Source organism: Anomaloglossus baeobatrachus, chromosome 1, assembly GCF_048569485.1.
Source record: "Anomaloglossus baeobatrachus isolate aAnoBae1 chromosome 1, aAnoBae1.hap1, whole genome shotgun sequence".
Classification (NCBI taxonomy): domain Eukaryota; kingdom Metazoa; phylum Chordata; class Amphibia; order Anura; family Aromobatidae; genus Anomaloglossus; species Anomaloglossus baeobatrachus.
This window is the reverse complement of record NC_134353.1, coordinates 941,106,008-941,124,012: the sequence shown is the minus strand read 5'-3', so window position 1 is coordinate 941,124,012 and position 18,005 is coordinate 941,106,008. Positions and strand designations below refer to the sequence as shown.

The 18,005-nt window shown below is 53.3% G+C and overlaps 1 protein-coding gene across 3 annotated transcripts in view; it reads right to left on the bottom strand.

Moving 5' to 3' along the window:
• The window catches only part of NIPBL (NIPBL cohesin loading factor), a 400,749-nt gene that overhangs the window by 103,648 nt on the left and 279,096 nt on the right, over positions 1–18,005 (bottom strand). For all 3 annotated transcript variants that reach the window (XM_075328597.1, XM_075328583.1, XM_075328589.1), the window contains exon 30: positions 2,317–2,451. In XM_075328597.1, the coding sequence (XP_075184712.1) occupies positions 2,317–2,451 (135 nt within the window). The remainder of the gene's footprint in view (positions 1–2,316; positions 2,452–18,005) is intronic.

Here is an 18,005-nt window from a genome sequence, read left to right as displayed (position 1 = left end):
AAAGTCTGTCCCCGTCACCGGGGCAGGGTTCACAGGCGTCTCTGCCTGGGCTACCACCACAATAGGCTCTGGCTGACGAAGTGCCACTGGGACTGAACATTGCACACAATGTGAGTCATTGGAGCCTGCCGGTAGATCAGCCCCACATGCAGTACAAACAGTGTACACAGCCCGTGCCTTGGCAGCCTTGCGTTTTGCGGATGACATGTTGCTGCCTCCTCAGAGCAGTACAGGGTGTCCAGCCAAGAAGCAACCTTACAGTGCACTATATAAATATATATATATATATGGTACCAAGAAAAAAGTACACTAATATAACACTGAGGCACTAGAGGGGCCAGCACTACTGTGCTGCTTACCGCCCGCTTAGGAGCGGTGTGTGGACGCCAGAAATCCCTCTAGTCTGGGTCTCCCAGAGCCTGCTGCCTTTCCCCAGCCAGACCGCATGTGTAATGGCTGCCGGCGTCCTTGTGGAGAGGGGGGGCGGGCCCTGGGCGTACACCGACGAAGAGCGGGAAGTCTGCTTCCCCCTGTGCCTAGTGAGAGGGCTGGAGCATGTAAATAAAGCTCCAGCCCTCGGCGCTGTTAATTGAGCAGCGTCTCTCCCCTACCCTGATTGACAGGGTGGGGGCGGGAACGAAGCGGCGCTAGGCCGCAGAAGCCGGGGGCTAAAGTTAGAAGCGCCGCCGCCGTAAAAGCGCGGTCGGCGCAAAGTCCCCGGCGCACTACAAGTCGCAGCTGCGCCGCCGCTCCAGGAGCGGTCGGCGCAGTAGTTCCCAACATGAAACGTCACTCAGCAAAGCTGCAGTGACCTAACCCCGGCGCACAGCGCTACTGTCCCCGGCGCACTATAACGCTCAGCAAGCCTGAGAGTGTCCGTGCCTGCCGGGGACACAGAGTACCTGAAAGTTGCAGGGCCTTGTCCCTGAACGGCACTCCCGCTCCAAATCCAGCAGGTTCTATGGGTCTGTGGATGGAGCCCGGCCCCAGGGCTTGGGGGCCGGCAAGATCCCACTTCCACAGAGCCCTCCAGGGGATGTGGAAGGAAAACAGCATGTGGGCTCCAGCCTCTGTACCAGCAATAGGTACCTCAACCTTACAAGCACCAACCGCGGGTGAGAAGGGAGCATGCTGGGGGCCCTATATGGGCCCTCTTTTCTTCCATCCGATAGAGCCAGCAGCTACTGCTGACTACAAACAGTGGAGCTATGCGTGGATGTCTGACCTCCTTCGCACAAAGCCGAAAACTGGTGAGCCAGTGATCCCACTGGGGGTGTATAGCCAGAAGGGGAGGGGCCTTACACTTTTTAGTGTAATTGCTTTGTGTGGCCTCCGGAGGCAGTAGCTATACACCCAATCGTCTGGGTCTCCCAATAGAGCGCCGAAGAAAACCCTGTGCCTTAGCACCTTTGCTCCTTGTGGACGACATGCTGTTGTCTCCTAGGAGAGTGATCACTGAGGGTATATGGGAAGGGGTATACAGCCCGACCGAACAGAAATATACTCCTGTCCAGCAGATTCCCACGGGGGCTGCGGAGGGAGCCCGGTCCCAGTGAATGGACAACCGGTCAGGATCCCACTTCTCCCAGAGCCACTAAGGGATGGTGAAGGAAAAACGGCATGAGGCTCCGGCCTTTGTACCCGCAATGGGTACCTCAACCTTAACAGCACCGCCGACTTTAGTGGGGTGAGAAGGGAACATGCCGGGGACCCCGTGGGGGTCCTCTTTTCTTCCAACCGATATAACTAATCTGAGAATGCATGAATGTGGATGTGTGCCTCCTTCCACACAAAGCATAAAACTGAGGAGCCCGTGAGGCACGGGAGGGTGTATAGGCAGAGGGGAGGGGTTACACTTTTTGAAGTGTAATACTTTGTGTGGCCTCCGGAGGCAGAAGCTATACACCCAATTGTCTGGGTCTCCCAATGGAACGACAAAGAAATATAATTTTTATATTATATTTATATATAATATATATGTATTATTTTTATATTAGATTTATATTATATATATACATTATATTTATAATATATTATATTTATATTTTAATTTATAATTTATTTTTATTATTAAATGACAGCATGCGATAACTTGCTGAAAGAGCAACAATTGCAAACTATACGTGAAGAGCTTTACTTGGCTATGAATCCGGCCACCTCTGACAGAATGCAGCAGTGGCAGGTAACCTAGGCAACGAGGTGTAAGCAATACCCCAGCAAGCAGGACAAAATTGAAAAGTCCATGGAAATGTTGGGGCGAGTAATGAGAATGGGGTGCCACACTTGTCCGCTCTAGTACACGCCGTGCCCTCTTACCTTAATGCCTTCTTCATCGTTCACTCTGCGGATCATCTTCACGCACATCTCGGTAATTTTTGGAAAAGTTGGTTGCTCCAAGCAGATATCTCGCAAGATCTTGATCACTCTCTTCCTCACACTAATACCAGTGTCCTGTGGGAAAATTACAGTCACACGAATTAGACCAGTCAGAAAATTGTGGATGTGGAAGATCACAAAATAGAGAGAGCAGATCTCTGATAATTAGAAATATATTTGTTGTCCACATATAAAGAAGCAGCACCAAGAAATGTTATATTCCCTAAACTAGTCTAAATATTCTTGTATTAATGTTCTTTATCATGCTTTGCTTATACAGCACCATTATATTCCGCAGCACTGTACAGACGTGACCATCACTGTCCCAATTGGAGCTCACAATCTACATTTCCTATCAGTATGTCTTTGGAGTGAGAGGGAGGAAACTAGAGAACTGGAAAGAAGGGAATTTTGTTACTTACCGTAAATTCCTTTTCTTCTAGCTCCAATTGGGAGACCCAGACGATTGGGTGCATAGCTACTGCCTCCGGAGGCCACACAAAGTATTACACTAAAAAGTGTAAGGCCCCTCCCCTTCTGGCTATACACCCCCCGTGGGATCACGGGCTGCTCAGTTTAAGTGCAAAAGCAAGAAGGAGGAAAGCCAATAACTGGTTAAACAAATTCAATCAGAAGGAACATCGGAGAACTGAAACCATTCAACATGAACAACATGTGTACCCGAACAAACCAAAAATCCCGAAGGAAACAGGGGCGGGTGCTGGGTCTCCCAATTGGAGCTAGAAGAAAAGGAATTTACGGTAAGTAACAAAATTCCCTTCTTCTTCGGCGCTCCATTGGGAGACCCAGACGATTGGGACGTCCAAAAGCAGTCCCTGGGTGGGTAAATTAATACCTCAAGTTTAGACTGTAAAAACAGCCCTTCCCTACATGGAGGCAACCGCCGCCTGCAGGACTCTTCTACTTAGGCTGGCATCCGCCTAAGCGTAGGCATGCACCTGATAACGCTTGGTGAAGGTGTGCGGACTCGCCCAGGTAGCCGCCTGGCCCACCTGCTGAGCCGTAGCCTGGTGCCGTAATGCCCAGGACGCACCCACGGCTCTGGTAGAATGGGCCTTCAGCCCTGATGGAACTGGAAGCCCAGCATAACGGTAGGCTTCAAGGATTGGTTCCTTGATCCATCGAGCCAGGGTGGATTTGGCAGCCTGCGACCCCTTGCGCTGACCAGTGACAAGGACAAAAAGTGCATCCGATCGGCGCAGAGGCGCCGTGCGGGAAATGTAAATTCTGAGTGCTCTTCACCAGATCCAACAATGCAAATCCATTTCATATCGATGAAATGGATAAGGACAACAGAAGGTAAGGAGATATCCTGATTGTGATGAAAAGGGGATACCACCTTAGGGAGAAACTCCGTAATCGGGCGCAGCACTCCCTTGTCTTGGTGAAACACCGGGAAGGGAGCTTTGGATGACCGCGCTGCTAGCTCGGACACTCTCCGAAGAGACGTGACCGCTACCAGAAAGGCCACTTTCTGTGAAAGTCGAGAAAGTGAAACATCCCTCAGAGGCTCGAAGGGCGGCTTCTGGAGAGCAATTAGTACCCTGTTCAGACCCCATGGGTCTAACGGCCTCAGTACGGAGGGACAATGTGACAAACCCCCTGCAGGAACGTGCGTACCTGAGGAAGTCGTGCTAAGCGCTTCTGAAAGAATACAGACAGCGCTGGAACTTGTCCTTTAAGGGAGCCGAGCAACAAACCTGTTTCCCAACCAGATTGCAGGAAGGAAAGAAAGTAGGCAATGCAAATGGCCAGGGAGACACTCCCTGAGCAGAGCCCTAAGGTAAGAATATCTTCCACGTCCAGTGGTAGATCTTGGCAGACGTCGGCTTCCTAGCCCGTCACATGGTGGCAATGACGTCATGAGATAATCCTGAAGACGCTAGGATCCAGGACTCAATGGCCACCCAGTCAGGTTCAGGGCCGTAGGATTCAGATGGAAAACGGCCCTTGGGACAGTAAGTTTGGCCGGTCTGGTAGTGCCCACGGCTGGTCGACCGTGAGATGCCACAGATCCGGGTACCACGACCTCCTCTGCCAGTCTGGGGCGACGAGGATGGCGCGGCGGCAATCGGAGCTGATCTTGCGTAGCACTCTGGGCAACAGTGCCAGAGGGGGAAACACATAGGGCAGCTGGAACTGCGACCAATCTTGCACTAAGGCGTCTGCCGCCAGAGCTCTGTGATCGCGAGACCGTGCCATGAAAGTTGGGACCTTGTTGTTGTGCCGGGACGCCATTAGGTCGACGTCCGGCCTTCCCCAACGGCGACAGATTTCCTGAAACACGTCCGGGTGAAGGGACCATTCCCCTGCGTCCATACCCTGGCGACTGAGGAAGTCTGCTTCCCAGTTTTCTACGCCCGGGATGTGAACTGCGGATATGGTGGATGCTCTGTCTTCCACCCACATCAGAGTCCGCCGGACTTCTTGGGAGGCTTGCCGACTGCGTATTCTGCCTTGGTGGTTGATGTATGCTACCGCTGTGGAGTTGTCCGACTGAACTCGGATCCGTTTGCATTCCAGCCACTGCTGGAAGGCTTGCAGGGCAAGATACACTGCTTAGATTTCCAGAACATTGATCTGAGAGGTGGACTCCTGCTGAGTCCACGTACCCTGAGCCCTGTGGTGGAGAAAGACTATTCTCCACCCTGACAGACTCACGTCTGTCGTGACCACCGTCCAGAATGGGGGTAGGAAGGACCTTCCTTTTGACCATGAGGTGGGAAGAAGTCACCACTGAAGAGAGTCCTTGACCGTCTGAGCAAGGGAGACGTTCCTGTCTAGGGACGTCGACTTCCCATCGCTTTGGCGGAGAATGTCCCATTGAAGTGGACGCAGATGAAACTGCGCGAAAGGGACTGCCTCCATTGCTGCTACCATCTTCGCTAGGAAGTGCATGAGGCGTCATAAGGGGTGTGACTGGCCTTGAAGGCGAGACTGCACCCCCGTCTGTAGTGAACGCTGTTTGTCCAGCGGAAGCTTCACTATCGCTGAGAGAGTATAAAAACTCTATGCCAAGATATGTCAGTGATTGGGTCGGTGTCAGATTTAACTTTGAAAGTTGATGATCCACCCGAAACTCTGGAGAGTCTCCAGCGCAACGTTCAGGCTGCGTTGGCATGCCTCTTGAGAGGGTGCCTTGACAAGTAGATCGTCCAAGTAAGGGATCACAGAGTGACCCTGAGAGTGCAGGACTGCTACCACTGCTGCCATGACCTTGGTGAAAACCCGTGGGGCTGTCGCCAGACCTAAGGGCAGGTCTACGAACTGAAGATGCTCGTCTTCTATAACGAATCGCAGCAAACACTGGTGCTCTGGAGCAATCGGCACGTGGAGATAAGCATCCTGATGTCTCTTGATGCTAGGAAATCTCCTTGAGACCTTGAGGCAATGACGGAGCGGAGGGATTCCATCCGGAACCACCTGGTTTACACTGCTTTTTGAGCAGTTTTAGGTCTAGAACGGAACGGAAGAGCCGTCCTTTTTTGGCACCACAACTAGATTGGAGTAAAAACCGTGACCTTGTTCCTGAAGAGGAACAGGGCTTATCACTCCTTCTGCCTGCAGGAGAGCATCGGCTCGGTCGAGAGGTGGGGAGTTCTGAAGAATCGAGCCGGAGGACGAGAACAAAACTCTATCCTGTACACGTGAGACAAAATGTCTCTCACCCACCGGTCTTTGACCTGTGGCAGCTAAATGCCGCCAAGGCGGGAGAGTCTGCCACCGACCGCGGATGCGGAGAGAGAGGGCTGAAAGTCATGAGGAAACCGCCTTGGTAGCGGTTCCTCCGGCTGCCTTCTTTGGGCGTGATTGAGCCCGCCAGGAGTCTGAGCCCCTCTGAGCCTTTTGAGTCCTTTTGGACTAGGAAAATTGGGACCAGCCCGAGCCTGGAAAGGACCGAAACGTCGACTGTCCTTCCTTGGGTTTTGTTTGATCTGGGCTGGTGTAAGGAAGAATCCTTACCCTTGGCCTGTTTAATGATTTCATCCAATCTCTCAGCCAACAGTCTGTCATCAGATAATGGCAAACTGGTTAAGCCCTTTTTGGAAGCAGGAGCTGCCTTCCATTCCCTTAACCCCAAGAGTCTGCGCAAAACCACGGAGTTGGCGTACGCCACCGGCGTACGGCTCGTAGAGTCCAGGACAGCATGAATAGCGTAAGTCGCAATGCAAACATATGCGAGGTTAAGGACGCCACCTGCGGCACAGATGTACGTGTGACAGTGTCCACCTGCGCAAGACCAGCTGAAATAGCTTGGAGTGCCCATACGGCTGCGAATGCCGGAGCAAACGACACGCCGATAGCTTCACAGACAGATTTCAACCAGAGGTCCATCTGTCTGTCAATGGCATCTTTAAGTGAAGTCCCATCTTCCACTGCAACTATGGAGGATGGCGCGGCGGAGAAAAGCTTGTCTGGATAAGCGTAGTGTTTCTGGGCTGCTCCTCTGAGTCAGAGAGGCCCAAAAAGTACTGAATTTACGCTTGGGATACCTGAAATGGAATTTCTCCTGCTGAAGCTGCCTCCTCCACTGGAGGGGCTGAGGGAGAAATATCCACCAGTGTATTGATGGGCGCTATGAGATCATTCACCATTGTGTCCCATTAGGAGCATCCAGAATGAAAGCGGTCTCAGAATCAGAAACCTGATCAGCTACCTCATCATACAGAGAATCCTCTCGCTGAGACCCTGACCAGTGTGTGAGGTCGAGGGTCTCTCCCAGCGAGCTCGCTTAGGCTGTCTGGGACTGTCGTCCGTGTCAGAACCTTCAGTCTGGGAGTATGGGACCCCCTTGGAGCCCGGATTAGTTCCAACTGAGGGAGACCGGGGAGCCTTGATTCAACAATGCCCATGTACTGAGTCACCGCCCTGGACTGCAAAGTTGCTAGAATTTTGTTCATAGTCCAAGACATTTTATCAGCAAAAAAACTGTAAACTCTGTCCTCTGGACAGTTTCACAGGTGGCCCTCTCTGGGCCACCACTAGCAGAGACTCTAACCATTAGGGGTCAGTGGAACCTGCCGGTAAAACAGCCTCACGTGCGGTACAGACAGCATAGAAAGCCTGTGCCTTGGCCCCCTTGCTCTATGCTGACGACATGCTGTTGTCTCCTCAGAGCTATCTAGGGGTATATCGCCAAGAAGCGACCGTAGAGCCACAAGTCTCAGCCGCGCCGCCTTCCAGCGCGGCAGTTTCCCACAGATAAACTCACTCAGCTAAGCTGCAGTGAGTATAGTCCAAGCGCGCAGCGCTGTCCTCGGCGCACTAACACGCCCAGCAATGCTGGCGTGTGTCTGTGTATGGTCTTGCAAATATAAGTACAAGGATAAAGTACACAAAAAAACACTGTGGCAATAGTGGGGTCAGCACCAAGGTGCTGCTTACCGCCCGCATAAGCGGGTAAGTGGTCGCCAGAATCCCTTTGCTGGATCTCCCAGAGCCTGTGTCCGTTCTCCAGCTTAGATTGCCTGCAGGAATGGCTGCCGGCGTCCTGTGAAGAGGGGCGGGCCGTGAGGCGTGCCCCAGACAAGAGCGGGAAACTGGCGTCCCCCTGTGCCCAGTGAGAGGGCTGGAGTATGTAAATAAGACTCCAGCCCTCGGCGCTGATCATTGTACAGCGTCTCGCCCCTTCCCTGACTGGCAGGGTTGGGGGCGGGAACGAACGTAACTAGGCCGCAAAAGCCGGGGACTAGATTTATAAGCGCTGCCGTCGTAAAAGCACGGCAGCGCGAAAGTCCCCGGCGCACCACAAGTCTCAGCCGCGCCGCAGCTCCAGCAGCGGCTGGCGCGGTAGTTCCCGACATATAAACTCACTCAGCTAAGCTGCAGTGAGTAAAGCCCAAGCGCGCAGCGCTACTGTCCCCGGCGCACTAACACACCCAGCAACGCTGGAGTGTGTCTGTGCATAGACTGTACGGGGACACAGAGTACCTTAACGTTGCAGGGCCTGTCCCTGACGATACTCCGCTCCATTCCAGCAGGATCTCCGGGTCTGTGGATGGAGCCCGGCCTCAGAGCCTGGAGGCCGGTAAGATCCCACTTCACCAGAGCCCTCAGGGGGATGGGGAAGGAAAGCAGCATGTGGGCTCCAGCCTCCGTACCCGCAATGGGCACCTCAACCTTGACAAACACCGCCGACAAAAGTGGGGTGAGAAGGGAGCATGCTGGGGGCCCGAGTATGGGCCCTCTTTTCTTCCATCCGACATAGTCAGCAGCTACTGCTGACTAAACAGTGGAGCTATGCGTGGATGTCTGACCTCCTTCGCACAAAGCTTGAAAACTGAGCAGCCCGTGATCCCACGGGGGGTGTATAGCCAGAAGGGGAGGGGCCTTACACTTTTTAGTGTAATACTTTGTGTGGCCTCCGGAGGCAGTAGCTATACACCCAATCGTCTGGGTCTCCCAATGGAGCGCCGAAGAAAAACACGCAAACATGGGGAGAACATAAACTCCTTATGTTGTCCTTAGTGATTGAACCCAAGACAAGAGCGGTGTAATGCAATAGTGCTCACCGCCGTATAGTTCTCACCGCCGAGGCGCCATATAGTGCTCACCGCCGAGGCGCCGTATAGTGCTCACCGCCGAGGCGCCGTATAGTGCTCACCGCCGTATAGTGCTCACCGCCGAGCCGCCGTATAGTGCTCACCACCGAGCCGCCGTATAGTGCTCACCACCGAGCCGCCGTATAGTGCTCACCACCGAGCCGCCGTATAGTGCTCACCACCGAGCCGCCGTATAGTGCTCACCACCGAGCCGCCGTATAGTGCTCACCACCGAGCCGCCGTATAGTGCTCACCACCGAGCCGCCGTATAGTGCTCACCACCGAGCCGCCGTATAGTGCTCACCAAAGAGCCGCCGTATAGTGCTCACCAAAGAGCCGCCGTATAGTGCTCACCAAAGAGCCGCCGTATAGTGCTCACCAAAGAGCCGCCGTATAGTGCTCACCAAAGAGCCGCCGTATAGTGCTCACCAAAGAGCCGCCGTATAGTGCTCACCAAAGAGCCGCCGTATAGTGCTCACCAAAGAGCCGCCGTATAGTGCTCACCAAAGAGCCGCCGTATAGTGCTCACCACCGAGCCGCCGTATAGTGCTCACCACCGAGCCGCCGTTATGTACATTTAATGTATGGAGTTTACAGTGCCACTCCAGTACTCTTAATAACGTATATGAAAGTACGACTTACATAATCACACAGATTTGGCACTCGGAAGCGGCTTTTATTATGCGCGTCAATGTAGCGTCAGAACAAGGTAAAAGCGACTTTTGGCTCCCAAAATGCCAGCGTGATCCATCAGGTCGAAATTTTAAGCATCACTCAAGTGGAGGTTTTTTTTTTTTGTTTTTTTTTTTTAGATCTGGAATGGTACTTTAAATCGAAATCTTCTGCCCTCAGTCTTATAATTACCGGCCAGCGTTTTCATCTTGTGACGGTAATTTCTAACTGTCCGGAAGTCAGAAGTTTTGACACAAGCTCCCAATGCATCTTGGAAACAAGACGTCGGAAAAGAACGGAATTTTGTTTACTTACCGTAAATTCCTTTTCTTCTAGCTCTAATTGGGAGACCCAGACAATTGGGTGTATAGGCTATGCCTCCGGAGGCAGCACAAAGTATTACACTCAAAAGTGTTAAGCCCCTCCCCTTCTCCCTATACACCCCCCGTGCTCCCACGGGCTCCTCAGTTTTGGTGCAAAAGCAAGAAGGAGGAAATATAATTACAAACTGGTTTAAAGTAACGTCAATCCGAAGGAACATCGGAGAACTGAAACCATTCAACATGAACAACATGTGTACACAAAAAAACAGGGGCGGGTGCTGGGTCTCCCAATTAGAGCTAGAAGAAAAGGAATTTACGGTAAGTAAACAAAATTCCGTTCTTCTTTTTCGCTCTATTGGGAGACCCAGACAATTGGGACGTCCAAAAGCAGTCCCTGGGTGGGTAAAATAATACCTCGTAAGAGAGCCGTAAAACGGCCCTTTCCTACAGGTGGGCAACCGCCGCCTGAAGGACTCGTCTACCTAGGCTGGCATCCGCCGCAGCATAGGTATGCACCTGATAGTGTTTCGTGAAAGTGTGCAGGCTCGACCAGGTAGCCGCCTGACACACCTGCTGAGCCGTAGCCTGGTGCCTCAAAGCCCAGGACGCGCCCACGGCTCTGGTAGAATGGGCCTTCAGCCCTGAGGGAACCGGAAGCCCAGCCGAACGGTAAGCTTCGATAATTGGCTCTTTGATCCACCGAGCCAGGGTTGATTTGGAAGCCTGTGACCCTTTACGCTGGCCAGCGACAAGGACAAAGAGTGCATCCGAGCGGCGCAGGGGCGCCGTACGAGAAATGTAGAATCTGAGTGCTCTCACCAGATCTAACAAGTGCAAATCCTTTTCACATTGGTGAACTGGATGAGGATAAAAAGAAGGTAAGGAGATATCCTGATTGAGATGAAAGGGGGATACAACCTTAGGGAGAAATTCCGGAACCGGACGTAGAACTACCTTGTCCTGGTGAAACACCAGAAAAGGAGCTTTGCATGACAACGCTGCTAGCTCAGACACTCTCCGAAGAGAGGTGACTGCTACTAGGAAGACCACCTTCTGCGAAAGGCGTGAGAGAGAGATATCTCTCATTGGCTCGAATGGTGGTTTCTGAAGAACCATCAGCACCCTGTTCAGATCCCAGGGTTCTAACGGCCGCTTGTAAGGTGGAACGATGTGACAAACCCCCTGCAGGAACGTGCGTACCTGTGGAAGTCTAGCTAGGCGCTTCTGGAAAAACACCGAGAGCGCTGAGACTTGTCCCTTAAGGGAGCCGAGCGACAAACCCTTTTCCAGTCCAGATTGAAGGAAGGACAGAAAAGTAGGTAATGCAAATGGCCAGGGAGAAAAACCCTGAGCAGAGCACCATGACAGAAAAATGTTTCACGTCCTGTGATAGATCTTGGCGGACGTTGGTTTCCTAGCCTGTCTCATAGTGGCAATGACATCCTGAGATAATCCTGAAGACGCTAGGATCCAGGACTCAATGGCCACGCAGTCAGGTTGAGGGCCGCAGAATTCAGATGGAAAAACGGCCCTTGAGACAGCAAGTCTGTTTGGTCTGGTAGTGCCCACGGTTGGCCGACCGTGAGATGCCACAGATCCGGGTACCACGACCTCCTCGGCCAGTCTGGAGCGACGAGGATGGCGCGGCGGCAGTCGGCCCTGATCTTGCGTAACACTCTGGGCAACAGTGCCAGCGGAGGAAACACATACGGGAGCTGAAACTGCGACCAAACCTGAACTAAGGCGTCTGCCGCCAGAGCTCTGGGGTCTTGAGACCGTGCCATGAACATTGGTACCTTGTTGTTGTGCCGGGACGCCATGAGGTCGACGTCCGGCACCCCCCAGCGGCAACAGATCTCCTGAAACACGTCCGGGTGAAGGGACCATTCCCCTGCGTCCATGCCCTGGCGACTGAGATAATCTGCTTCCCAGTTTTCCACGCCTGGGATGTGAACTGCGGATATGGTGGAGGACGTGGCTTCCACCCACATCAAGATCCGCCGGACTTCCTGAAAGGCTTGACGACTGCGTGTGCCGCCTTGGTGATTGATGTATGCCACTACTGTGGAATTGTCCGACTGAATTCGGATCTGCTTGCCTGCCAGCCACTGCTGGAACGCTTTCAGGGCAAGATACACTGCCCGAATTTCCAGAACATTGATCTGAAGCGAGGACTCTTGCCGGGTCCACGTACCCTGAGTCCTGTGGTGGAGAAAAAACCGCTCCCCATCCTGACAGACTCGCGTGTCGTGACTACTTCCCAGGATGGGGGAAGGAAGGATTTCCCCTTCGATAATGAAGTGGGAAGAAGCCACCACCGAAGGGAGGCTTTGGTCGCCTGAGAGAGGGAGACGGTCCTGTCGAGGGACGTCGGCTTTCTGTCCCATTTGCGTAGGATGTCCCATTGAAGGGGACGCAGGTGAAACTGCGCGAAAGGGACTGCTTCCATTGCTGCCACCATCTTCCCCAAGAAGTGCATGAGGCGCCTCAAGGGGTGTGACTGGCCTTGAAGGAGAGACTGTACCCCTTTCTGTAGTGACTGCTGTTTGATCAGCGGAAGCTTCACTATCGCTGAGAGGGTATGAAACTCCATGCCAAGGTACGTCAGCGATTGGGCCGGTGTCAGATTTGACTTTGGAAAATTGATGATCCACCCGAAAATCTGGAGAGTCGCCAGGGTAACGTCGAGGCTGAGTTGGCATGCCTCTTGAGAGGGTGCCTTGATCAACAGATCGTCCAAGTACGGGATCACAGAATGACCCTGAGAATGGAGGACCGCTACTACAGTAGCCATAACCTTGGTGAAAACCCGTGGGGCTGTTGCCAGGCCGAATGGTAGTGCCACGAACTGTAGGTGTTCGTTTTCCATGGCGAAGCGCAAGAAGCGTTGGTGCTCTGGGGCAATCGGAACGTGGAGATAAGCATCTTTGATATCGATCGATGCAAGGAAATCTCCCTGGGACATTGAGGCGATGACGGAACGGAGGGATTCCATCCGGAACCGCCTGGTCTTTACGTGTTTGTTGAGAAGTTTCAGGTCCAGGACAGGACGGAAGGACCCGTCCTTCTTTGGGACCACAAACAAGTTGGAGTAAAAACCGTGGCCCTGTTGCTGAAGAGGAACAGGGACCACCACTCCTTCTGCCTTCAGGGTGCCCAGCGCCTGCCGAAGAGCCTCGGCTCGCTCGGGAGGCGGAGAGGACCGGAAGAATCGAGTCGGGGGACGAGAGATGAACTCTATCTTGTAACCGTGAGAGAGAATGTCTCTCACCCAGCGGTCTTTTATTTGTGGCAGCCAGGTGTCGCAAAAGCGGGAGAGCCTGCCACCGACCGAGGATGCTACTAGAGGAGGTAGAAAGTCATGAGGCAGCCGCTTTGTTAGCAGTGCTCCCAATGGCCTTTTTAGGACGTGACTTAGACCGCCATGCATCAGAGTTCCTTTGTTCTTTCTGAGACCTTTTGGACGAGGAGAATTGGGACCTGCCCGCGCCCCAAAAGGACCGAAACCTCGACTGCCCTCTCCTCTGTTGGGAGAGGTTCTGCTTGGGCTGGGGTAAGGATGTATCCTTTCCCTTGGATTGTTTGATGATTTCATCCAGGCGCTCGCCAAAGAGCCTGTCGCCAGAAATTGGCAAACCGGTTAAACGCTTTTTTGGAAGCGGAATCTGCCTTCCACTCCCGTAGCCACAAGGCCCTGCGGACTACTACCGAATTGGCGGTCGCAACTGCCGTACGGCTCACAGAGTCCAGGACAGCATTCATAGCGTAAGACGCAATTGCCGAGGTCTGGGAGGTAATGGAAGCCACGTGTGGCGCGGCTGCTTCAATTTTCGCTTGACCTGCTGATATAGCTTGTAGCGCCCATACGGCTGCGAATGCTGGGGCAAAAGAAGCTAAGATAGCTTCATAGATGGATTTCATCCAGAGCTCCATCTGCCTGTCAGTGGCATGTTTAAGCGAGGCCCCATCTTCCACTGCAAGTATGGATCTAGCCGCCAGTCTGGAGATTGGAGGATCCACTTTGGGACATTGAATCCAACCTTTAACCACTTCCGGGGGAAAAGGATAACGTGTATCCTTAAGGCGCTTAGAGAAACGCTTATCCGGACAAGCATGGTGATTCTGGATTGCCTCTCTGAAATCAGAGTGGTCTAGAAACATACTCTATGTACGCTTGGGGAACCTGAAGCGAAATTTCTCCTGCTGAGAATCTGACTCCTCCGCCGGAGGGGCTGAGGGAAGAATATCCAGCAACTGATGAATGGATGCAATAAGATCATTCACTATAGCGTCCCCGTCTGGAGAATTAAGATTGAGAGCGCTCCCAGGATCAGAATCCTGATCAGCTGTCTCCGCATCATCAACCAGAGAATCCCCCCGCTGAGACCCTAAACAATATGATGTCGAGGGAATTCTAAGCGGGCCCGCTTAGACGATCTGGGGCTAGGTTCTAAGTCCGAACCCTCCGTCTGGGATGTATGAGATACCCCGTGAGGACCTTGTTGGTCCAACTGAGGGGGGTCAGGGAACAATGATTCAACAGAGTCCCTTTGCTGAGATACCGGTCTGGACTGCAAGGCTTCTAGTATCTTAGCCATAGTCTCAGATAGTTGATCCTTAAAGGCTGCAAACTCAGTCCCTGTCACCTGGACAGTGACAACAGGTGGCTCCCCCTGGGCCCCTCTTAGCAGAGGATCCGGCTGAGGAAGTGTCACAGGGGTCTTGCTGCCACCTGGGTCTTACATGCGGCGCAGGCAACATAATAAGCCTGTGTTTTGGCACCCCTGCCTTTTGTGGGCGCCATGCTATAGTTTTCCCTGAGTAACACAATAGGGTATATAGCCAGAAAGAACTGTGCTCATACAGTGTAAATTATATACAGTACACAAATAATGTACCAATACAATACAGCACCATGGGGCTAGCTCCACATGTGCTGCTTACCAGCCGCCTAAGCGGTTGTGAGGCCACCAGAGACCGTGTCTGGGTCTCCCATGAATATGTCCCTCTCTGCAGCGTCGGTGGAGCTGACAGGAATGGCTGCGGCGTCCTGACGAGCTGAGGAAGCTGTGGGCGTGGCCTAGAAAGAGCGCGAAACGGGCGCTCACACTGTGCACAGTGAGGGGAGTGGAGCATGTAAATCATACTCCAGCCCTCATTGCTGCTCGCTCCGTGCAGCGTCCCGCCCTTCCCCTGCCTGTCAGGGCTGAGGGCGGGAGAAAAAAAGGGAAACTAGGCCGCAATAAAGCCGGGGACTGTAGTAATAAACGCGGCCGCCGTAAAAGCGCGGTCGCGTGAAAGTCCCCGGCGAACTACAAGTCCCAGCCGCGCCGCAGTGTCCCGTGGCAACGGCGGTCAGTGCGGTAGCCCTTACATATAAACACACTCAGCGACGCTGAGTGTGTAATGGCACATATAGACCCGGTCAGCGCCGCGGTCCCCGGTGCACTAGCACACCCAGCAAAGCTGAGGTGATGCCGTGCGCGGTCCCCATAGGGATACAGAGTACCTTTAAGATGCAGGGCCATGTCCCTGAACGGTATCGGCTCCTATCCATCAGGCTCCACAGGAGTTGTGGATGAAGCCCGGTCTCAGTGCCTGGAGACCGATAAGATCCCACTTCACCCAGAGCCCTAAGGGGGATGGGGAAGGAAAAACAGCATGTGGGCTCCAGCCTCCGTACCCGCAATGGATACCTCAACCTTAACAACACCGCCGACAAAAGTGGGGTGAGAAGGGAGCATGCTGGGGGCCCTATATGGGCCCACTTTTCTTCCATCCGACCTAGTCAGCAGCTGCTGCTGACTAATCTGTGGAGCTGTGCTTGCATGTCTGCCTCCTTCGCACAAAGCAAAAAACTGAGGAGCCCGTGGGAGCACGGGGGGTGTATAGGCAGAAGGGGAGGGGCTTAACACTTTTGAGTGTAATACTTTGTGCTGCCTCCGGAGGCATAGCCTATACACCCAATTGTCTGGGTCTCCCAATAGAGCGAAAAAGAAACCGGGTACTTATTCTGTTCCGACGTCTTGAGACGTCAGGCCGGAAAAACCCTGTAGCGCCCCCCAGTGACGAAAAATCTCGGGGGTTTCAGCTACCGGGGGTAGCTGAGACCCCCCAGATTATGAATCGGGGTGTTTTGTATGCACCCCGTTAATGCGATCGCCGGTATACACCGTATACCGGCGACAACATAAAAAAAAAAAAAATGGCTGGTAAAATTTATTTATTTCTCATCTGACGTGATCAAACATGTCAGATGAGAAATAAATGTGAGCCCTTAGTGCCCCCAAAGCCCCCGGTACCGGAGAAATCCATCCAACCCCCCCCCCTCCGGAAAATCCAAGATGGCGCCGACGCGCGCTGAAAACTCCCGCCGCCGCCGCCTCTGCATTCATTTCCCTCCGATCTGAAATGATCAAACATTTCAGATCGGAGGGAAATGTCCCCCTCCTGACCTCTCCTCCGGTACACCGGAGCTCTTTGGTCCCTGGAGCCCCCTCCAGTTCTTCAGAGCCCCCCTCCGGAGCTTGCAAGATGGCGCCGACGCGCGCTGAAAACTGCCGCCGCCGGCTCTGCATTCATTTCCCTCCGATCTGAAATGATCAAACATTTCAGATCGGAGGGAAATGTCCTCCCCCTGACCCCTCCTCCGGTCCACCGGAGCCCTCTGGTCACCGGAGCCCCCTCCGGGTCTCCAGAGCCACCCCCCCTCCCCCGCATTCATTCTGCTCTTTCTGCCGCATGTGACACGTCACATGCGGCAGAAAGGTGTCCCCAGGTCCCCCCAGGTCCCACTAGGTCACCCCCCAGCCCCCCCAGCCCCCGAGCCCCCGGTCATACGTTACCTGTCTGGTGATCCGTCCCGCGATCACGCCGCCTCCTTCTTGAATGCTGACGGCGCATGCGCAGACAGCGGCTGTCAGCTGGATTCCTCCCCCGGTCCACAGTGGAGCAGCCTGTGCATCAGCGACGTCAGTCTTGCAGGGACGCTGACGTCGCTGATGCACAGGCTGCTCCACTGTGGACCGGGGGAGAGTGAGTGCAGTAATCAGCAGTCTCTCCATGTGAGGAGTGTGGTCCTCACATGGAGAGACTGCTGTTCCAGAAAATGGGGGGTACGTTCTGTGAGCGTGCCCCTCATATTCTGGAATGAGGTTACTGCAGGTCACTCTGCCCTAAGTTGGACCGGGGCAGTGTGAGTGCAGTATTCTCAGATTACTGCACCCACACTGCTCATGGAGAGCTTGCTCTTCCAGAAAATGGGGGATACGTTCCCTGAACGTGCCCCCCATATTCTAGAAGATCCAGAGTCGGCGTGGGACCTCACGGATTACAGCGGATTACAGCGACCGTAATTTCTTTATTTTCAATAAATTGGGGAAAGAGGAATGTTTCGGGGAGTTTTTTTTTCAAATAAATTTTTTTTTGTCTTTTTTTTTTGTCTATTACTTGACTGGGTTAGTGATGTCGGGTATCTGTTTAGATGCCGTGACATCACTAACCCCAGGGCTTGATGCCAGGTGACATTACAGCTGGTATCAACCCCATATATTACCCCGTCTGCCACCGCACCAGGGCGCGGGATGAGCTGGGGCGAAGCGCCAGGATTGGCGCATCTAATGGATGCGCCACTTCTGGGGCGGCTGCGGCCTGCTATTTTTAGGCTGGGAAGAGTCCAATAACCATGGCTCTTCCCACCCTGAGAATACCAGACCCCAGCTGTCCGCTTCACCTTGGCTGGTGATCTAATTTGGGGGGGACCCCACGTTTTTTTTTTTTTTAAAAAAAAAACGCCTGGGGAGCCCTCCAAATTGATCACCAGACAAGGTGAAGCTGTCAGCTGTGGTTTGCAGGCTACAGCTGTCTGCTTTACCCTAGCTGGCTATCAAAAATGGGGGGACCCCACGTCGTTTATTTTAATTATTATTTTTTTGGGGGGCTAAATACAAGGCTAGGCACCCTTTAGTGCCACATGAAAGGCACTAAAGGGCGCCAGCTTAGAATATGCAGGGGGTGGGACGTTATATATGTTTGACATGTATCCATTCATCCATTGTAGCATTTTAGGCTG